We start from the raw sequence: 18346 nt of genomic DNA on the forward strand, positions 1-18346 counted from the left end.
AAATTCATAAAAACAGAGTAGACAAGTTGTCAGGGACTGCAGGGTGGGGGAAATAAGGAGAGATTGGTAAAAGAATACAGACTTTTCAGTTGCAAGATGAATAAGGTCTGAGGATTTAATGTATAACATGATGACTATAGTTGATAATACTGTACTGTATCATTGAAATTTGCTAAGAGAGTAGAACTTAAATGTTCTCAGCGCCCCCCAAAGTTTATAAATATAAAACAAATATGTGAGGTGATGGATGTGTTAATTAACTAGATGGAAGAATCTTTTCACAATGTATACATATATCAAATTATTACAATGTATATTTTAAATATCTTACAATTTTATTTGTCATTTATACCTCAATAAAGCTGGAAAAAAAATCACACAGCAAAAAAAAAAAAAAAAAGAATTTACTGTAAAACAGAATTCGATCTAAAACAATGTCATCTTAGACAATCTGAGGGAGTTTAGTTACTAAAATATCATGATAACATACATATTGGTTCCATAATATATAACTCCACAGGTAGAGTTTCATTCCCTAATGAAAATTTAGTAATAATTATACTTTCTTTACCTTTTATGTATTAAAAAATAAAAAAATATATACTTACAGATTTAACCAGCAAGGGGTAAGTGAATCCAAGTGTTTCTCTTTTACCAGCGTCAATATTGCTTTTTTATGCTGAGGATTTATGCTGCCATCACTGAATAAAATGAGTAATGGTTTCTGAAGTCTTAAATAAGTGGGAAGATTTTCCACAGTGATTTCTGGCTGTTTAAAACAAAAAACAAACCAAGAGAAACGGGGAATTATAGTGTATAAAGTAGAAAATAATGTTCAAATCACTCTTGCAATTTTAGTTTGCAAAATATATTTCAAACATTTTCATTTAAGTGGAGATTTTGCTATACTGATTAATAACTATGAATCTCAAGAGTTTTTTAATTTAAACCCATTTTGTCTTAAGAATGAGTTATTTTCAAAATAAAACTACTAATAGAATTTGAAAATAAATTAAAGGAGCTCCCTGTTTTACAAGGATGTAGCACTTCTAATAATTTCTTATGCTAAAATCTGGATCAGACTAGCCAACATACACATGACAAATAAAATTCTTGTTATATCTTTATAAAATTTTTGAAAAAAAACATAAGCTGAGCTTTAAAGATATAATCTTTTAACATCTATGATTACTTAAAAATTAATAAAATCTTACTTTGTTTCAAAATTATGAGTTTTTAGCATAATTAAAGTAATCCAATAATATGCTAAAACAAATTTTTAAAGTCTCTTATTTCTTTGGGGTTTAAAATAACAATGAAAAAATTTAGTAAGAAATAAGAAATTTTACCCTTTTATTCTATTTATTAATTAAAAAAGAACAATGTTTTTTTATATATTTGTAGAAGACAACTTGTCTAGGCTGTTATTAACAAGAATTGAAAAGAGTAACAAACAAAGTTAACATATTCAGGATTAAAAATAGCAGTGACACTATATATAAAATAGATAACTAATAAGGACCTACTGTATAGCACAGGGAACTCTACTCAATACTCTGTAATGGCCTATATGGGAAAAGAATCTAAAAAAGAGTGGATATATGTATATGTATAACTGATTCACTTTGCTGTATACCTGAAACTAACACAGCATTGTAAATTAACTATACTCCAATAAAAATTAAAAAAAGAAAATAGCAGTGACTTAGAATATTAAAGGCTTCTACTATTTTCCATTTTTAGTACCACATCTATTAATTCATCTTCTGGATGTACTTATGAGCTGGATTAAATCTTCCTATATCATAAAACTAATCCCCTGCTGACAGATAAGGAAACCAAAGACGAGAAGCTGACTTGCTGAAGTCACACAGCTTAGTAGGAGGAAGAGTTAAATGAAACTAGCACTCAGGCATCCTGTTCACCAGCTTCCCATTTCATTGGATCACACTAGAAATCCACATGAACAATCTTTTTCATGGTGCCAACCACCTCTGATTCATCCCCAAACACCAAACTCTGGCACATACTTTTCCATACTTAGTTCTCAAAACAACTTTCCTCTGCCAATTCTCATTTTCCTTTAAATTCTTTCTCTTTCACACTCAAAATCCTCTTTTCACACCTTCCTCTTTCATGATTTAAATCTTAGATCCCTTCTTCTCCAAACTCCTCTGTGTTGTATTCTTGTATTAACTATCATCTTTTCTCTTCTACATGAGTTATGTCCCCTTCCTAAAATTGACAGATCTCATCAAGCCAGCAGAACGGATTTGACGAATCCGGTGCAATGGAGCCATCACTGCTCAATTCAAAAATTTATTGAGAACTTCAAGATCTTATGCTGGGTACTGAATCAAAAAGAAGTAAGATGCTTTCCCTGCCCTCAAAGAGTTCATAGTTTAGAGAAGGAAAGAAGTATACAAACTGCTGTGATCCAAGAAAAAACTTAATGTGTGACACTAAGGAAACCTATTGGCTCTAAATTAAAACTAAAAAACAAGTTAGGGGAGCTCATGGGTGATTTTAGGAAGTGGTGTTTGATCTGGGCCTTGCATAAGGAATAAGACCTTGATAGATAGAGGTGTGTGCTAGGGCGGGGATTCCAGATACAGAAAGCATCATGAGGGTGCAGACAGGTGTTAAGGCATGCAGAGTATCTGGGGAACAGTGAGAGTGAAGCGTACCAGACTCAGGCAGGCAAGAGGCAAATGTGGCTGTCAAACCAGATGGGAAAATGACTCCATAGGTTTTCTAGCTCTCAGGAATACTGACATTTTGTATCAAATGAATGACATGGTTAGGCCTGTTTTAGATGACTAACTAACTGGAATACGAATTTGTGGAAAGACAGGCTAGTGACAGGCACTGCTCTTTCCTATGTCAGGAAAGAAAGAGTAAGAGTTGTGTGAGTTTAGAAGTTAAGATTAGAAACAGAGTTAGGAATCATCAGCTGGTATGACAGTGGAAGTTATGGGTACAGATAAAGTCTCCCAAAGAAAAACATAGCAAAAAAAGAAAAAAGGGTTGAAGATGTAATTCTAGAGTGGCCAGAGGGTTGAAAGTGTACCTAGAGAGGATTGAATTGCAAAAGCCAAAGGAAGAGAGAATTTTAAGAGGGAAAAGCACAATCAAGAGTTTTGATTGCTATTCAGAGGTTAAGGAGAAACAGAAAAGGTCATCAAATGTGGTCGCTGGAAGGTGACCTTTGGCTATTTGCGTATGTAAGAGACTATAATAGTGTGGGTTCTGATATTCTTAACTTATTCATAATAAGAACATAAAAAGGAACTCCATGTATCTGAGAAAAATGCTAAACATATTACCTAACAAATAGTTCTAAGTGTGACAGCCTTGGATATATCATTGCTTACTTAGGATATTTACATAGTAAATTATCATGTATTTCAGATTTGGGCGCTATTTACCTGGACTAATTTGTCATCAGGTTCATTAAAATAAAAGTTCGATGTTATATAAAAAACGTTTACCATCCGGCCATCCACTCCTCTTTCCTATCCAGAGGAAGGATCCAAAGTCCTTCTGGTAACTAGGTGTAGGCCAGGAGACAGTTTACTGCTAGCTGGCTACTGTACACAGTCACTGATTATCTAGACTTAAAGCTCCAACACAAAGCAGCATTGAGAAATTTAATAACCACTTGAAGGTTTTAGAATTTATGAAAAGATCGTAACTAAAAGCAAAATAAATTTTATTACAGCTGTTCATTATTTAGTTGAACACTGCAAACCAAAACGTTGTAAATTTGCCTTAACTATAAACATTGATAGTTGCTAAGCTTGCCCACAGTTTCTCAGCCTTAAAGAATATAATCTTAAAGAAAAAAATTAGATACCTATTTTTATCTAGCAGTTAGGCAAAGATTAAAGAGTAAAATGATACAAATCTTCTGTTGGGCGAAACAGGAATAAACGTCAGAAGCCTTCAAAATGTGCCTACCCTTTGAACTAGCAATTCAAATTCTATGAACTTACCATACGTATATAGTCGTAGCAACACCCAAAGATTATCTATAAGGATGGTCCCGGAATAAAACAAAACAAAACAAACTAAAGACATCCTAAATATTAACCAACAGGAAATTAGATAAATTGTGGTTTATTAGTACAACAGAATATTATGCCAATATTTAAAAACTAATATGCAAATCTTTATTTCTTGGTGGAAATATCCCTTAATATAAAAAGATAATCACATATATACACATGGAATTTTTTTTTTAAGTTCGGGAAAATATATCCCCAAATTTAAACTTGGTTAAAGAAGTTATGGTTTATTCTGATTTTCTTCTTTATGGTTTCCTGTATTATCTTGGAAAAAAAAGCTAAAGTCTTATAATAATTCCAAAAATATTACACTATGTATATGCTAAAGAAAGTCATTTAATAATGTCATTAAAGACAAAAATGTTACTTTATAAATAATTTAGAAAACCACATCCTGAAAATAGTAATGATTTGATTAATTATAAACTGTAACTTTAATTGGGGGAGGGGAGGCAATAGAACTGAGGTCACAAAAAACTTAAAGAATACATTCATTTCTTTGAGCCTAAAATGTAATATCATTTAGATCAGCATGACAAAAAACAGTAACAGGAGGATATTCGTTCAGTATTTATAGTTGATAATAGTGCCGCTATGGTACTTTAGAAAGGTAGAAAAGCATAAATTTATAATATTCTAGCTACAATTAATATTAATGCAAAACAACCAAAATCAAGAAATGCAGGTTACATCTGCTGGGCCCCTGAATCCATTATTACACAAAGTAAGCATCAGAAAAGGACTTTCGTAAGACAGTATTTTGCTCTAAAATGGTATAAGTAATAATACCAGGTAACAATTGTTGAGTGTTTACCAGGGGCCAAACACTGTACACAGAGCACTGAACACCTATCTCGTTTAGTCCTTACAATAACGCTCTGCAGCAGGGGCTACTATCACCTACATTTTACACATGTGGAAACTGAGGCACAGAGATGCTTACATACAGGCAGTAGGAAGACAAGCAAGGATCTGAAGCCCAGAAGTCTGCTCTCTGGAATCTATGTGCTTTATGCCAAGTTTCAGCCTAGATTGAGTACTTCAACTGGCCATCAGCCACAAGCATCTCAGCAATAAAAACAATCCAAAGACACGTAAACTTTTGGCAGTGGACTAAAGAAGCTGTATGCATAACAGGTGAATAATAAAACAGAGCAACCCAATGAATCTTGACATCACAACACATCATGCCCTGTGCCAACAAAAGCTGGAAAATCACATATTAAAACACACTGTCTTTAACTGGTCTAGATTTTCTTATTTCAAATAACATCCTTATTATAAAATATACTCACAAATGTTTCCAGTGATGCGTTTGTTATTATTTGAACTATTTCTTGAGCATGGACGTTAGCTAATGAAATGCTCTCGATTTTGCCTTCTTTGTGTCTGGCAAGCAGCAGGGCTGGAAGAGTTACAGCATATTTATTTGACCTATGGAGAAATGTAGTATTAAAATTTCCAACCAAAATATAGCAAATCATCAAAAATATGAACAGTTAGGCCAAGAAGTCACAATGGAGGCAGCAAATGGGAAGCCCTACTAAGGAAAAAAGAACTCGATTTCCAGACAAACTTATCTTCTATGTGAGGCTATCTGAGCAAGTTCAAGAACCTTGATAATCTAGATTAGAAGAAAGCAACAGATAGTAATCTAGCCAGATTTGTTTTTCTAGACAACTTATTCATCAAGAAAATGTCCAAATAGGATTAGGAACACACTGAATGGTTCTCCACTTTTTGGGCTGCTCACCAAACTGCTGAGCCAAGGAGACAGGCATTTATGAGAATGGGCCTGTTATTTGCCAAACACTATACCAGGTGCTTCTAGTTAAGTCTTTATTTAACCGTCAGAACAGCCCTATAACCCTCTGTTTACTGATGATGAAAGAGCGGTAAACAGCAGAGACAGAATTCACACTGAGGTATTCCAGATACAGAGTCTGTGCTCTCTCCACTGAAACGGAGCCCAAATCTGCTCCCTCCTACCACTACTTTTGCTAACTAAACTTAAAAGAAAATCACTAAATAGGAAAAAAATGCCTTATGTGAAATTACCAGTGATGTAGTCACATTTATATCATGTAAAAACTTAATTCATGCTAAAACAAAAGTATAGACATTATAATATTATAAGCATTAGTAGAAAGCCCAATCTTCAGATTACCTGTTGTTAATATAACCAGTTGGTTATAAACGAAACATACTCTGAAAACTACTGGTCTAGAAGAGAGTGGGTGACTGTCCATGTGTCAGGTGAACAGGTCTCATATTCCCTAAAGATCTGGAGTTCTGTATTCACTTTTAAAAAATCACTGATTTCATGGAGCTCGATCATCAAAAGCATGTGTCACCAGTATCCAGGATGAAAGATTTAAGCTTAGAAATGACAATGAGGAATAATATAGTCAGAGGGTAATAAACACAAACTGGGGCTTATTAACTCCACGTGCATCTGAAGATGAGTCATAAGTGTAGAACGTAATATGTATTCATAATTTCCAAATTTTCAGTTCAGTCCTTCATTCCGCAGCAACTGAAATATTTGATAGTTCACGGGAACCCCGAATTCTACAAATAAAGCAACTTAAGTGGCTAAAAAAAGCACTGCTTAAGTGTATGTCTGCAATAACAAAATTAAGAAGAACTATCAGTCCGTCACCTAAAACTCTGCGAGAAATATAGAAAAACTGATTTTTATGTAGACCTTGGTGGCAAATCAAAACCCAGACACTCAAGAAATAAAATTCCTCAAAAAACTATGACAACTGAAAAGAATTTATCACGGGTAATAGAATCCAAAGAGGAAAACTTTTACAGGAAGATGAAGTAGTATGAATCCAATGTTGCCCCATGAGGGCCTCTAGCCTAAAGAAGAATTTTGAATATCTAAAAATTCTAAATAGCCAAGTAGTACTTCCCAGATCTGCCCAGAAGGAAATTAAAAATTTAGTTATGTTGCTGCCCTATTTTCCTTCATCAACTGTGTAAAGACAAACAATATATTATTTTGCAAACTTCTTCCTCCCTAAAATTAGAAGACCAACAGACTTACAGTGTCAAAACATCTTCTTCAGAATAAATTCCTGTGATAACATATCCTTTTAGGTAGTTTCCTGCTTCCGTGAACTCTTCTTTTGCTATAAATACACAAACAAGTTAAAAATCTGAAACCTTTCAAGTTATGTATGCTATTCAACTGACGAACATGTTTACAGATGATAGTGCTTAATTATTCATTAATTATAAAGATGTTTAAGTTCAGACCTTACATACCTTATTGGTTCTAAAATATATCTGTGTTCTTTTTATAACATTTGATTACTACAGAAATGTACATTGATGTAATACAATTCTGGTTCTGTAAATAAATGTACTCCAAATGTACATTTGACCCTTGAACAACACGAGTTTGACCTGCATGGGCCCACTTTATACATGAATTTTTTTCAATAAATATAGTACCTGTATTTTCATTTAACAGACCTTTGAACTAACTGTGGGGAAAAGTATGTGTTCAACCGTGTTCAAGAGATCACAATATGCGGAATCAAAAGAAGTAGAGTTTGAGTCCTAATTCTATCCAAACTGAGCTTCCTGCCCTTGGGTGGGTCATTTATCAATTCCTTTATTTTTGAGGCAGAGACAGCAGTCTGGGGATTTTCAACTGTGCAGGGGGTCAGCACCCCTAACCCCCTCGTTTTCAAGGGTCAACTGTAATTTATAAGATTTATAGGATTCTAATCATACAGATTTAGTAAATAAATATTGGTTGCTTTTTAATCTACTCCTAAGGCAAGGTAAATGGAGACAGCTGTCCTATATGTAGCCTGGAAAGAAAAGCAGGTAAGTGAAATGATACACACATTATAACCACAAAATCTAAAAGTGCTCATATGCATAGAAAAAATAGAAGACTGGAAATTCTAGTCCTCTAACAGTGTCTGTGTTAGGGTTCTATAATTATGAGGGATTTGTTATCTTCTTCTTTTATTTCCTGTATTTTCTGTAATGTGTTTTTGTTACTTTTAAACTTTGATTAATTTGTGTATCAGTCTTTTCCCATTTGTTATGATATACATATTCAAAATAAGAACTATTATCTCTGTCGGTTTCTGAATACATTTTCATAAATAATAGCATATTCTGGACCTTATAACCAAGAAGCAAGTCTGAATTAAACAGTTGTAGACTAATGAGAAAAGAGCAAAGGTAGACTGATATAAATGATGTATTCTTGACAATTGAAGGTCAGATGATAGCTCAGCTCGCTGCACAAAAGGTTCATAGCAGTTGAAATAGAAAAACTATGATGGAAGAATTGAATCATAAAGCACCTAGCGGTCTGGGTATGCTGAACCCAAAAGATCTGTACCTTAGTAGTCAGCACTATATTCGTGATGTGAGCATCAACACTGTTAACACTGGGTAACCACAAGACTGTTTTCTTTAAAAACGATGCATACTTTCCACAAGACTGAGAAACACTGTAGGAAAGCCAGCTTACTAGAGTGGCAAAATCCACCAGCAGGCAGCACTGAGAGCTCATTTCTAATCATAAATTTCATGAGAAATGAGTAACCCATGAAAATATTTTCTTTAGCCTGTGCTATACCAAAGTAGAAAAGATTCATAAGAAAACTAGGCAACTAGAAAGAACTGAGTGCTGTACTTTCATTTCTAAGAGAAATTTCTCTAAATTCTGATCAATAATTGATGATTGTTATCTAAAGCAATGACATAATGGAATCTGTTTTAGCTTCTTCTTTTTTGATAAGAAAATTACACTAATATTCCCATATAATTTCCTCATGAAGAAGACTCTAAACTCATGAATATGTTTCTTGCAAGGCTGTGCATGAAACCACTTGTACATAAAGTCTAAGTTCCTTGGGGAATGGGAGCATTTAAGACTGTAGACCTCAGTTGCATATCCATTCCCACTAAATCAAAGTGTAAATTCTCCTTTGAATATCTGAAACCAGGCACATTCTCCTCCTTGGTGAAAACTGCATATATGTCAGAATATATGGCAACCCAAATATGAGGAAATACTCAGTTATCTAAATAAGAAGTTTTTTAAACCACTATAAATATACTTGAGGTTTAATATTAACGGTGACTTACAATATTTAGTTGTTTTAACTTTAACATATTTTAATTGCATAAAATAAATACTTTAGGAGCTTCAAGATGGCGAAGAGTAAGACGTGGAGATCACCTTCCTCCCCACAAATACATCAGAGATACATCTACACGTGGAACAGCTCCTATAGAACACCTACTGAACACAAGCAGAAGACCCCAGACCTCCCAAAAGGCAAGAAACTCCCCACGTACCTGGGTAGGGCAAAAGAAAAAAGGAAAAACAGAGACAAAAGAATAGGGACGGCACCTGCACCAGTGGGAGGGAGCTGTGAAGGAGGAAAGGTTTCCACACACTAGAAGCCCCTTCGCGGGCAGAGACTGCGGGTGGCAGAGGGGGGAAGCTTCGGAGCCACGGAGGAGAGCGCAGCCACAGGGGTGCGGAGGGCAAAGCGGAGAGATTCCCTCACAGAGGATCGGTGCCAACCAGCACTCACCAGCCCGAGAGGCTTGTCTGCTCACCCGCCGGGGTGGGCGGGGCTGGGAGCTGAGGCTCGAGCTTTTGGTCGGATCGCAGGGAGAGGACTGGGGTTGGCGGCGTGAACACAGCCTGAAGGGGTTAGCGCACCACAGCTAGCCGGGAGGGAGTCCGGGAAAAGGTCTGGAGCTGCCTAACAGGCAAGAGACTTTTCCTTGTCTCTTTGTTTCATGGTCCACGAGGTGAGGGGATTAAGAGCGCCGCTTAAAAGAGCTCCAGACACGGGCGGGAGCCACGGCTATCAGCGCGGACCCCAGAGACGGGCATGAGACGCTAAGGCTGCTGCTACAGCCACCAAGAAGCCTGTGTGCGAGCACAGCTCACTCTCCACACCTCCCCTCCCGAGAGTCTGTGCAGCCCACCACTGCCAGGGTCCCGTGATCCAGGGACAACTTCCCCGGGAGAACGCACTGCGCGCCTCAGGCTGCTGCAACGTCAGGCTGGACTCTGCCGCCGCAGGCTCGCCCCGCATCCGTACCCCTCCCTACCCCCGGCCTGAGTGAGCCAGAGCCCCCTAATCCGCTGCTCCTTTAACCCCGTCCTCTCTGAGTGAAGAACAGACGCCCTCAGGCGACCTACACGCAGAGGCGGGGACAAATCCAAAGCTGAACCCCAGGAGCTGTGTGAACAAAGAAGAGAAAGGGGAATCTCTCCCAGCAGCCTCAGAAGCAGCGGATTAAATCTCCACAATCAACTTGATGTACCCTGCATCTGTGGAATACCTGAATAGACAACAAAGCACCCCAAATTGAGGAGGTGGATTTGGGAGAAACGATATATATATATATTTTTTTCCCTTTTTCTCTTTTTCGGGTGGATGACAGGGTCTTGGTGCTCCAAACGGACGTCAGGCCTGTGCCTCTGAGGTGGGGAAGCCGAGTTGAGGACACTGGTCCACCAGAGACCTCCCAGCTCCACATAATATCAAACAGCAAAAATCTCCCAGAGATCTCCATCTCAACGCCAAGACCCAGCTCCACTCAACGACCAGCAAGCTCCAGTGCTGAACACCCTATGCCAAACAACTAGCAAGACAGAAACACAACCCCACCCATTAGCAGAGAGGCTGCCTAAAATCAGAATAAGGTCACAGACACGCCAAAACACACCACCAGACACGGACCTGCCCACCAGAAAGACAAGATCCAGCCTCATCCACCAGAACACAGGCACTAGTCCCCTCCACCAGGAAGCCTACACAACCCACTGAACCAACCTTAGTCACTGGGGGCAGACATCAAAAACAACAGGATCTATGAAGCTGCAGACTGCAAAAAGGAGACCGCAAACACAGTAAGTTAAGCGAAATGAGAAGACAGAGAAACATACAGCAGATGAAGGAGCAAGGTAAAAACCCACCAGACCAATCAAATGAAGAGGAAATAGGCACTCTACCTGAAAAAGGATCCAAAATCTTGGAAACAGAATGGAGAAAATACGAGAAATGTTTAACAAGGACCTAGAAGAACTAAAGAGCAAACAAACAATGATGAACAACACAATAAATGAAATTAAAAATTCTCTAGAAGGAATCAATAGCAGAATAACTGAGGCAGAAGAACGCATAAGTGACCTGGAAGATAAAATAGTGGAAATAACTACTGCAGAGCACAATAAACAATGAAAAGAATTGAGGACAGTCTCAGAGACTTCTGGGACAACATTAAATGCACCAACATTCGAATTATAGGGGTCCCAGAAGAAGAAGAGAAAAAGAAAGGAACTGAGAAAATATTTGAAGAGATTATAGTTGAAAACTTCCCTAATATGGGAAAGGAAATAGTTAATCAAGTCCAGGAAGCGCAGAGGGTCCCATACAAGATAAATCCAAGGAGAAACACGCCAAGACACATATTAATCAAACTATCAAAAACTCAATACAAAGAAAAAATATTAAAAGCAGCAAGGGAAAAACAACAACTAATATACAAGGGAATCCCCACAAGGTTAATAGCTGATCCTTCAGCAGAAACTCTGCAAGCCAGAGGAGACTGGCAGGACATATTCAAAGTGAAGAAAGGGAAAAACCTACAACCAAGATTACTCTACCCAGCAAGGACCTCATTCACATTCGATGGAGAAATTAAAACCTTTACAGACAAGCAAAAGCTAAGAGAATTCAGCACCACCAAACCAGCTTTACAACAAATGCTAAAGGAACTTCTCTAGGCAGGAAACACAAGAGAAGGAAAAGACCTACAATAACAAACCAAAAACAATTAAGAAAATGGTAATAGGAACATACATATCAATAATTACCTTAAATGTAAATGGATTAAATGCTCCAACCAAAAGACATAGACTGGCTGAATGGATACAAAAACAAGACCCATATATGCTGTCTACAAGAGACCCACTTCAGACCTAGGGACACATACAGACTGAAACTGAGGGGATGGAAAAAGATATTCCATGCAAATGGAAATCAAAGAAAGCTGGAGTAGCAATTCTCATATCAGACAAAATAGACTTTAAACAAAGACTATTACAAGAAACAAGGAAAGACACTACATAATGATCAAGGGATCAATCCAAGAAGAAGATATAACAATTGTAAATATTTATGCACCCAACATAGGAGCACCTCAATACATAAGGCAAATGCTAACAGCTGTAAAAGGGGAAAGCGACATTAACACAATCATTGTAGGGGACTTTAACACTCCACTTTCACCAATGGACAGATCATCCATAATGAAAATAAATAAGTAAACACAAGCTTTAAATGATACATTAAACAAGATGGACTTAATTGATATGTATAGGACATTCCAACCAAAAACAACATAATACACTTTCTTCTCAAGCGCTCATGGAACATTCTCCAGGATAGATCATATCTTGGGTCACAGATGAAGCCTCGGTAAATTTAAGAAAATTGAAATTGTATCAAGTATCTTTTCTGACCACAATGCTATGAGACTAGATATCAATTACAGGAAAAAATCTGTAAAAAATACAAACACATGGAGGCTACACAATACACTACTAAATAACCAAGAGATCACTGAAAAAATCAAAGAGGTAATCAAAAAAATACCTAGAAACAAATGACAATGAAAACACGATGACCCAAAACCTATGGGATGCAGCAAAATCAGTTCTAAGAGGGAAGTTTATAGCTATACAAGCCTACCTCAAGAAACAAGAAAAATCTCAAATAAACACTCTAACCTTACACCTAAAGGAACTAGAGAAAGAAGAACAAACAAAACCCAAAGTTAGCAGAAGGAAAGAAATCATAAAAATTAGAGCAGAAATAAATGAAACAAAAACAAAGTAAACAATAGCAAAGATCAATAAAATTAAAAGCTGGTTCTTTGAGAAGATAAACAAAATTGATAAACCATTAGCCAGACTCATCAAGAGAAAGAGGGAAAAGACTCAAATCAATACAATTAGAAATGAAAAAGGAGAAGTAACAACTGACACTGCAGAAATACAAAGAATCATGAGAGATTACTACAAGCAACTATATGCCAATAAAACAGACAACCTGGAAGAAATGGACAAATATTTAGAAAAGCACAACCTTCCGAGAATGAACCAGTAAGAAACAGAAAATATAAACAGACCAATCACAAGCACTGAACTTGAAACTGTGATTAAAAATCTTCCAACAAACAAAAGCCCAGGACCAGATGGCTTCACAGGCGAATTCTATCAAACATTTAGAGAAGAGCTAACACCTATCCTTCTCAAACTCTTCCAAAATATAGCAGAAGGAGGAACACTCCCAAACTCATTCTACAAGGCCACCATCACCCTGATACCAAAACCAGAGAAGGATGTCACAACGAAAGAAAACTACAGGCCAATATCACTGATGAACATAGATGCAAAAATCCTCAGCAAAATACTAGGAAACAGAATCCAGCAGCACATTAAAAGGATCATACACCATGATCACGTGGGGTTTATCCCAGGAATGAAAGGATTCTTCAATATACGCAAATCAATCAATGTGATACACCATATTAACAAATTGAAGGAAAAAAACCATATGATCATCTCAATAGATGCAGAAAAAGCTTTCAACAAAATTCAACACCCATTTATGATAAAAACCCTCCAGAAAGTAGGCATAGAGGGAACTTACCTCAACATAATAAAGGCCACATATGACAAACCCACAGCCAACATCATCCTCAATGGTGAAAAACTGAAAGCATTTCCTCTAAGATCAGGAACAACACAAGGTTGCCCACTCTCACCACTATTATTCAACATTGTTTTGGAAGTTTTAGCCACAGCAATTCGAGAAGAAAAAGAAATAAAAGGAATCCAAATCAGAAAAGAAGAAGTAACACTGTCACTGTTTGCAGATGACATGATACCACACATAGAGAATCCTGAAGATGCTACCAGAAAACGACTAGAGCTAATCAACGAATATGCTAAAGTAGCAGGATACAAAATTAATGCACAGAAATCTCTTGCATTCCTATACACTAATGGTGAAAAATCTGAAAGTGAAATTAAGGAAACACTCCCATTTACCATTGCAACAGAAAGAATAAAATACCTAGGAATAAACCTACCTAAGGAGACAAAAGACCTGTAGGCAGAAAATTATAAGACACTATGAAAGACATTAAAGATGATACAAACAGATGGAGAGATATACCATGTTCTTGGATTGGAAGAATGAACATTGTGAAAATGACTATACTACCCAACGCAATCTACAGATTCAATGCAATCCCTATCAAACTACCACTGGCATTTTTCACAGAACTAGAACAAAAAATTTCACAATTTGTATGAAAACACAAAAGACCCCAAATAGCCAAAGCGATACTGAGAAAGAAAACAGAGATGGAGGAATCAGGCTCCCTGACTGCAGACTATACTAGAAAGCTACAGTAATCAAGACAGTATAGTACTGGCGCAAAAACAGAAATATAGATTAATGGAACTGATAGAAAGCCCTGAGATAAACCCACACACATATGGTTACCTTATTTTTGATAAAGAAGGCAAGAATATACAATGTAGAAAAGACAGCCTCTTCAATAAGTGGTGCTGGGAAAACTGGACAGCTACATGTAAAAGAATGAAATTAGAACACTCCCTAACACCATACACAAAAATAAACTCAAAATGGATTAAAGACCTAAATGTAAGGCCAGACACTATAAAACTCTTAGAGGAAAACATAGGCAGAACACTCTATGACATAAATCACAGCAAGATCCTTTTTGACTCACCTCCTAGAGAAATGGAAATAAAAACAGAAATAAACAAATGGGACATAATGAAAAGTAAAAGCTTTTGCACAGCAAAGGAAACCATAAAAAAGACGAAAAGAGAACCCTTATAATGGGAGAAAATATTTGCAAATGAAGCAACTGACAAAAGATTAATCTCCAAAATTTACAAGCAGCTCATGCAGCTCAATAACAAAAAAACAAACAACCCAATCCAAAATGGGCAGAAGACCTAAATAGACATTTCTCCAAAGAAGATATACAGATTGCCAACAAACACATGAAAGAATGCTCAACATCATTAATCATTAGAGAAATGCAAATCAAAACTACAATGAGATATCATCTCACACTGGTCAGAATGGCCATCATCAAAAAATCTAGAAACAATAAATGCTGGAGAGGGTGTGGAGAAAAGGGAACCCTCTTGCACTGTTGGTGGGAATGTAAATTGATACAGCCACTATGGAGAACAGTATGGAGGTTCCTTAAAAAACTAAAAATAGAACTACCATACAACCCAGGAATCCCACTACTGGGCATATACCCTGAGAAAACCATAATTCAAAAAGAGTCATGTACCAAAATGTTCATTGCAGCTCTATTTACAATAGCCAGGATGTGGAAGCAACCTAAGTGTCCATCGACAGATGAATGGATAAAGAAGACGTGGTACATATATACAATGGAGTATTACTCAGCCATAAAAAGAAACGAAATTGAGTTATTTGTAGTGAGGTGGATGGACCTAGAGTCTGTCATATAGAGTGAAGTAAGTCAGAAAAACAAATACCGTATGCTAACACATATATATGGAATCTAAAAAAAAAAAAAAAAGGTCATGAAGAACCTAGGGGCAAGATGGGAATAAAGATGCAGACCTACTAGAGAATGGACTTGAGGACACAGGGAAGGGGAAGGGTAACCTGGGACCGAGTGAGAGAGTGGCATGGAGATATATACACTACCAAATGTAAAACTGATAGCTGGTGGGAAGCAGCTGCATAGCACAGGGAGATCAGCTCGGTGCTTTGTGACCACCCAGAGGGGTGGGATAGGAAGGGTGGGAGGAAGGAAGACACAAAAGGGAAGAGATATGGGGATATATGTATATGCATAGCTGATTCACTTTTTTATAAAGCAGAAACTAACACACCACTGTAAAGCAATTATACTCCAATAAAGATGTTAAAAATAAATAAATACATTAATTTAGCAATACTGTTTTTTTCCACTGTCACATTTTATTACAGTTATATTTATACACATACAGATACATCTATATTTTAGCTCTGTCAGCAAAAGAGTCGAGAGGCAAGAACACCCCCATTACTAAAATATTCCTAACCCCTAGATCTTGGTTTCTAAATTCAATGTCCCACTAAAAGGAAATTGGACTCCTTGGAGAATTGTCTGATTCTAGGAATGGGGCTAGGAACATCATGTGACAAAAGGACATTTTCAAAAAATAATGGTGACATGTCAAAAGGTCATAGGTACCCAGGACGGAAATGAAAAAAAAAAAAGGACATAATAGTCAGAGTGAAAGGCTCCCACTGACCAAATCTATCTAGGATAACCTGAGCAATCTAATGATAGTAACTGATTATAATCCACTGAATAAAATAAGAACTCAGCCATCCATACTGATAAACAAACAAATGAGTAGTATGCCAACTAATAAAGGTAGAAGGAATAATGGAGTTAGAAATCTCCCACTTGGCAACTGTCATAGTAATACCTCTTGCAGGCAGTGAATTGTAAAACTGCTGTGCAAAAGTAAAATGAGAAACAGGACATTTACAGAGTTTTCAACTATATCCCTACAAGATATTTATTAACTACAAAGCAAAAAGTAGTAACTTCCTAGTAGAGGGGCCTGAAAGATACACCAGTAGATAAAAGAGACATTTCACCCCTCATGGAACTCACATTATTCTTCAAACCATTAGAATCTATATGAACAACAAATTAATATCTGATACAAAATAAGTGATCAGCAAATGTTAGTAGTTAGCGTTTATGAATAAAATCCAAATGTACATAAAAATGTTAATGGATTATAAGAGCCTTTTATTGTTATATGTTTTCTCATCCAATACATGTTGAAAATCCAGCAACTATCATATGATTGTCTGCAAAAAACAAAAACAGGAAGAGGAGCTAATACCTGACTTAAAAGGCTTAGAAGCAATCAATCCAGTAAAATAATTAAAAAGCATCATATCCAGATTACATCATTCTGGCACACCAGACCACCTTTATATACTTTAACATTATGCTTTTGACTTCTGTTGAGAGATAACTACATGTAAATTTTATCATCATTTGTACAGAAGTATGATCAAGTACACTGCTCCTTATGTTGATCTCTAAATAAAATATACATGTATATATACATATGTGAAAAATTCCTCTCAGCATGTACAATCAGAGAAATAGTTTGTCTATGGGTGACTCAGCACCCTAACTTGTATTGTGCCATTTATTGTATAATGATAATAAATTGGCAAAAATTTTATCTTTCTGTTTCTATTTGCTACCAGATTGCTCAGTGTTAAGTTTTATGATCAACCGCAGTGTTTCTAGGTATTCTACATAATTATCCCCTACTTTTATTGCTTAACTCTTATCCTTATTTTAATGATTTTATTGTATTTGTGCTTTTTATTATCTGAAGACTAATTCTTTTTGGAAGGAGGCCCAGTGTAAATAATAAATGAGAACTTCAGGACACCAGGCACTTGAGGTAGGTAGAAAACAAAGTCAACTGTGGGTGCAAAAACATGAGAAAGGGAAAGACAGTAAAACACAGAGTCATTTACTTCATGATTTTTCATAGAGAGAATACAAATTAGAAGGATATGCCATCTGGATTTTGCCCTCTAAGATGATAAGCCACATTGCACACATTAACATTCCTTTTATTTCTTTCTAGTGAGTTCTTTTGGCTTTTATTTAAAAAATTTTTGAAGACAAAGTAGAAGGGGAAAATCACTAGGCAGCAATTTGTAGAAAGCAAAATTTAATAAGTACTTAATAGTATCTACTAAATACAATTATAATGCTAGACTTTGGGGATCTTCTTCCCATACAAATATCCTTAAGATATTTCATTCAGAATTTGAAATTCATCTTAAATAAAAGAAAAATAAAAAGGAGGGAAGTTTGCTACATAAATGGAAAGAGTAAGCATGAGATTGCCAACTAAAAATTGTTACTTGCCATCTACCTCTGCAAGGATGAGGTCACTAGCCACTGCAGTCACCAACCTTCAACACACCCTGAAAGGAGTTCAGGGTGAGATCAATAATGAAGCACTCTGTGCTCTGGGAAAAACTGGCAGAACAGGCCTTCAGATAGCCAGCTATTTTCAGGAGATTTTATGGGCCCAGTTTCTTGCATCTTCCCTTATCTAGAAAAGCAGCACTAAAATCATTAACAGA

The 18346-nt window shown here is 36.5% G+C and overlaps 1 protein-coding gene across 3 annotated transcripts in view; it reads right to left on the bottom strand.

Annotated features, from left to right (window-relative positions):
- The window catches only part of TXNDC16 (thioredoxin domain containing 16), a 114195-nt gene that overhangs the window by 7371 nt on the left and 88478 nt on the right, over positions 1-18346 (bottom strand). For all 3 annotated transcript variants that reach the window (XM_036839783.1, XM_036839773.1, XM_036839793.1), the window contains exons 17-19: positions 7123-7207; positions 5363-5501; positions 609-769 (exon numbers count right to left, since the gene is read on the bottom strand). In XM_036839783.1, the coding sequence (XP_036695678.1) occupies positions 609-769; positions 5363-5501; positions 7123-7207 (385 nt within the window). The remainder of the gene's footprint in view (positions 1-608; positions 770-5362; positions 5502-7122; positions 7208-18346) is intronic.

This window comes from Balaenoptera musculus, chromosome 2, assembly GCF_009873245.2.
Source record: "Balaenoptera musculus isolate JJ_BM4_2016_0621 chromosome 2, mBalMus1.pri.v3, whole genome shotgun sequence".
Lineage (NCBI taxonomy): Eukaryota > Metazoa > Chordata > Mammalia > Artiodactyla > Balaenopteridae > Balaenoptera > Balaenoptera musculus.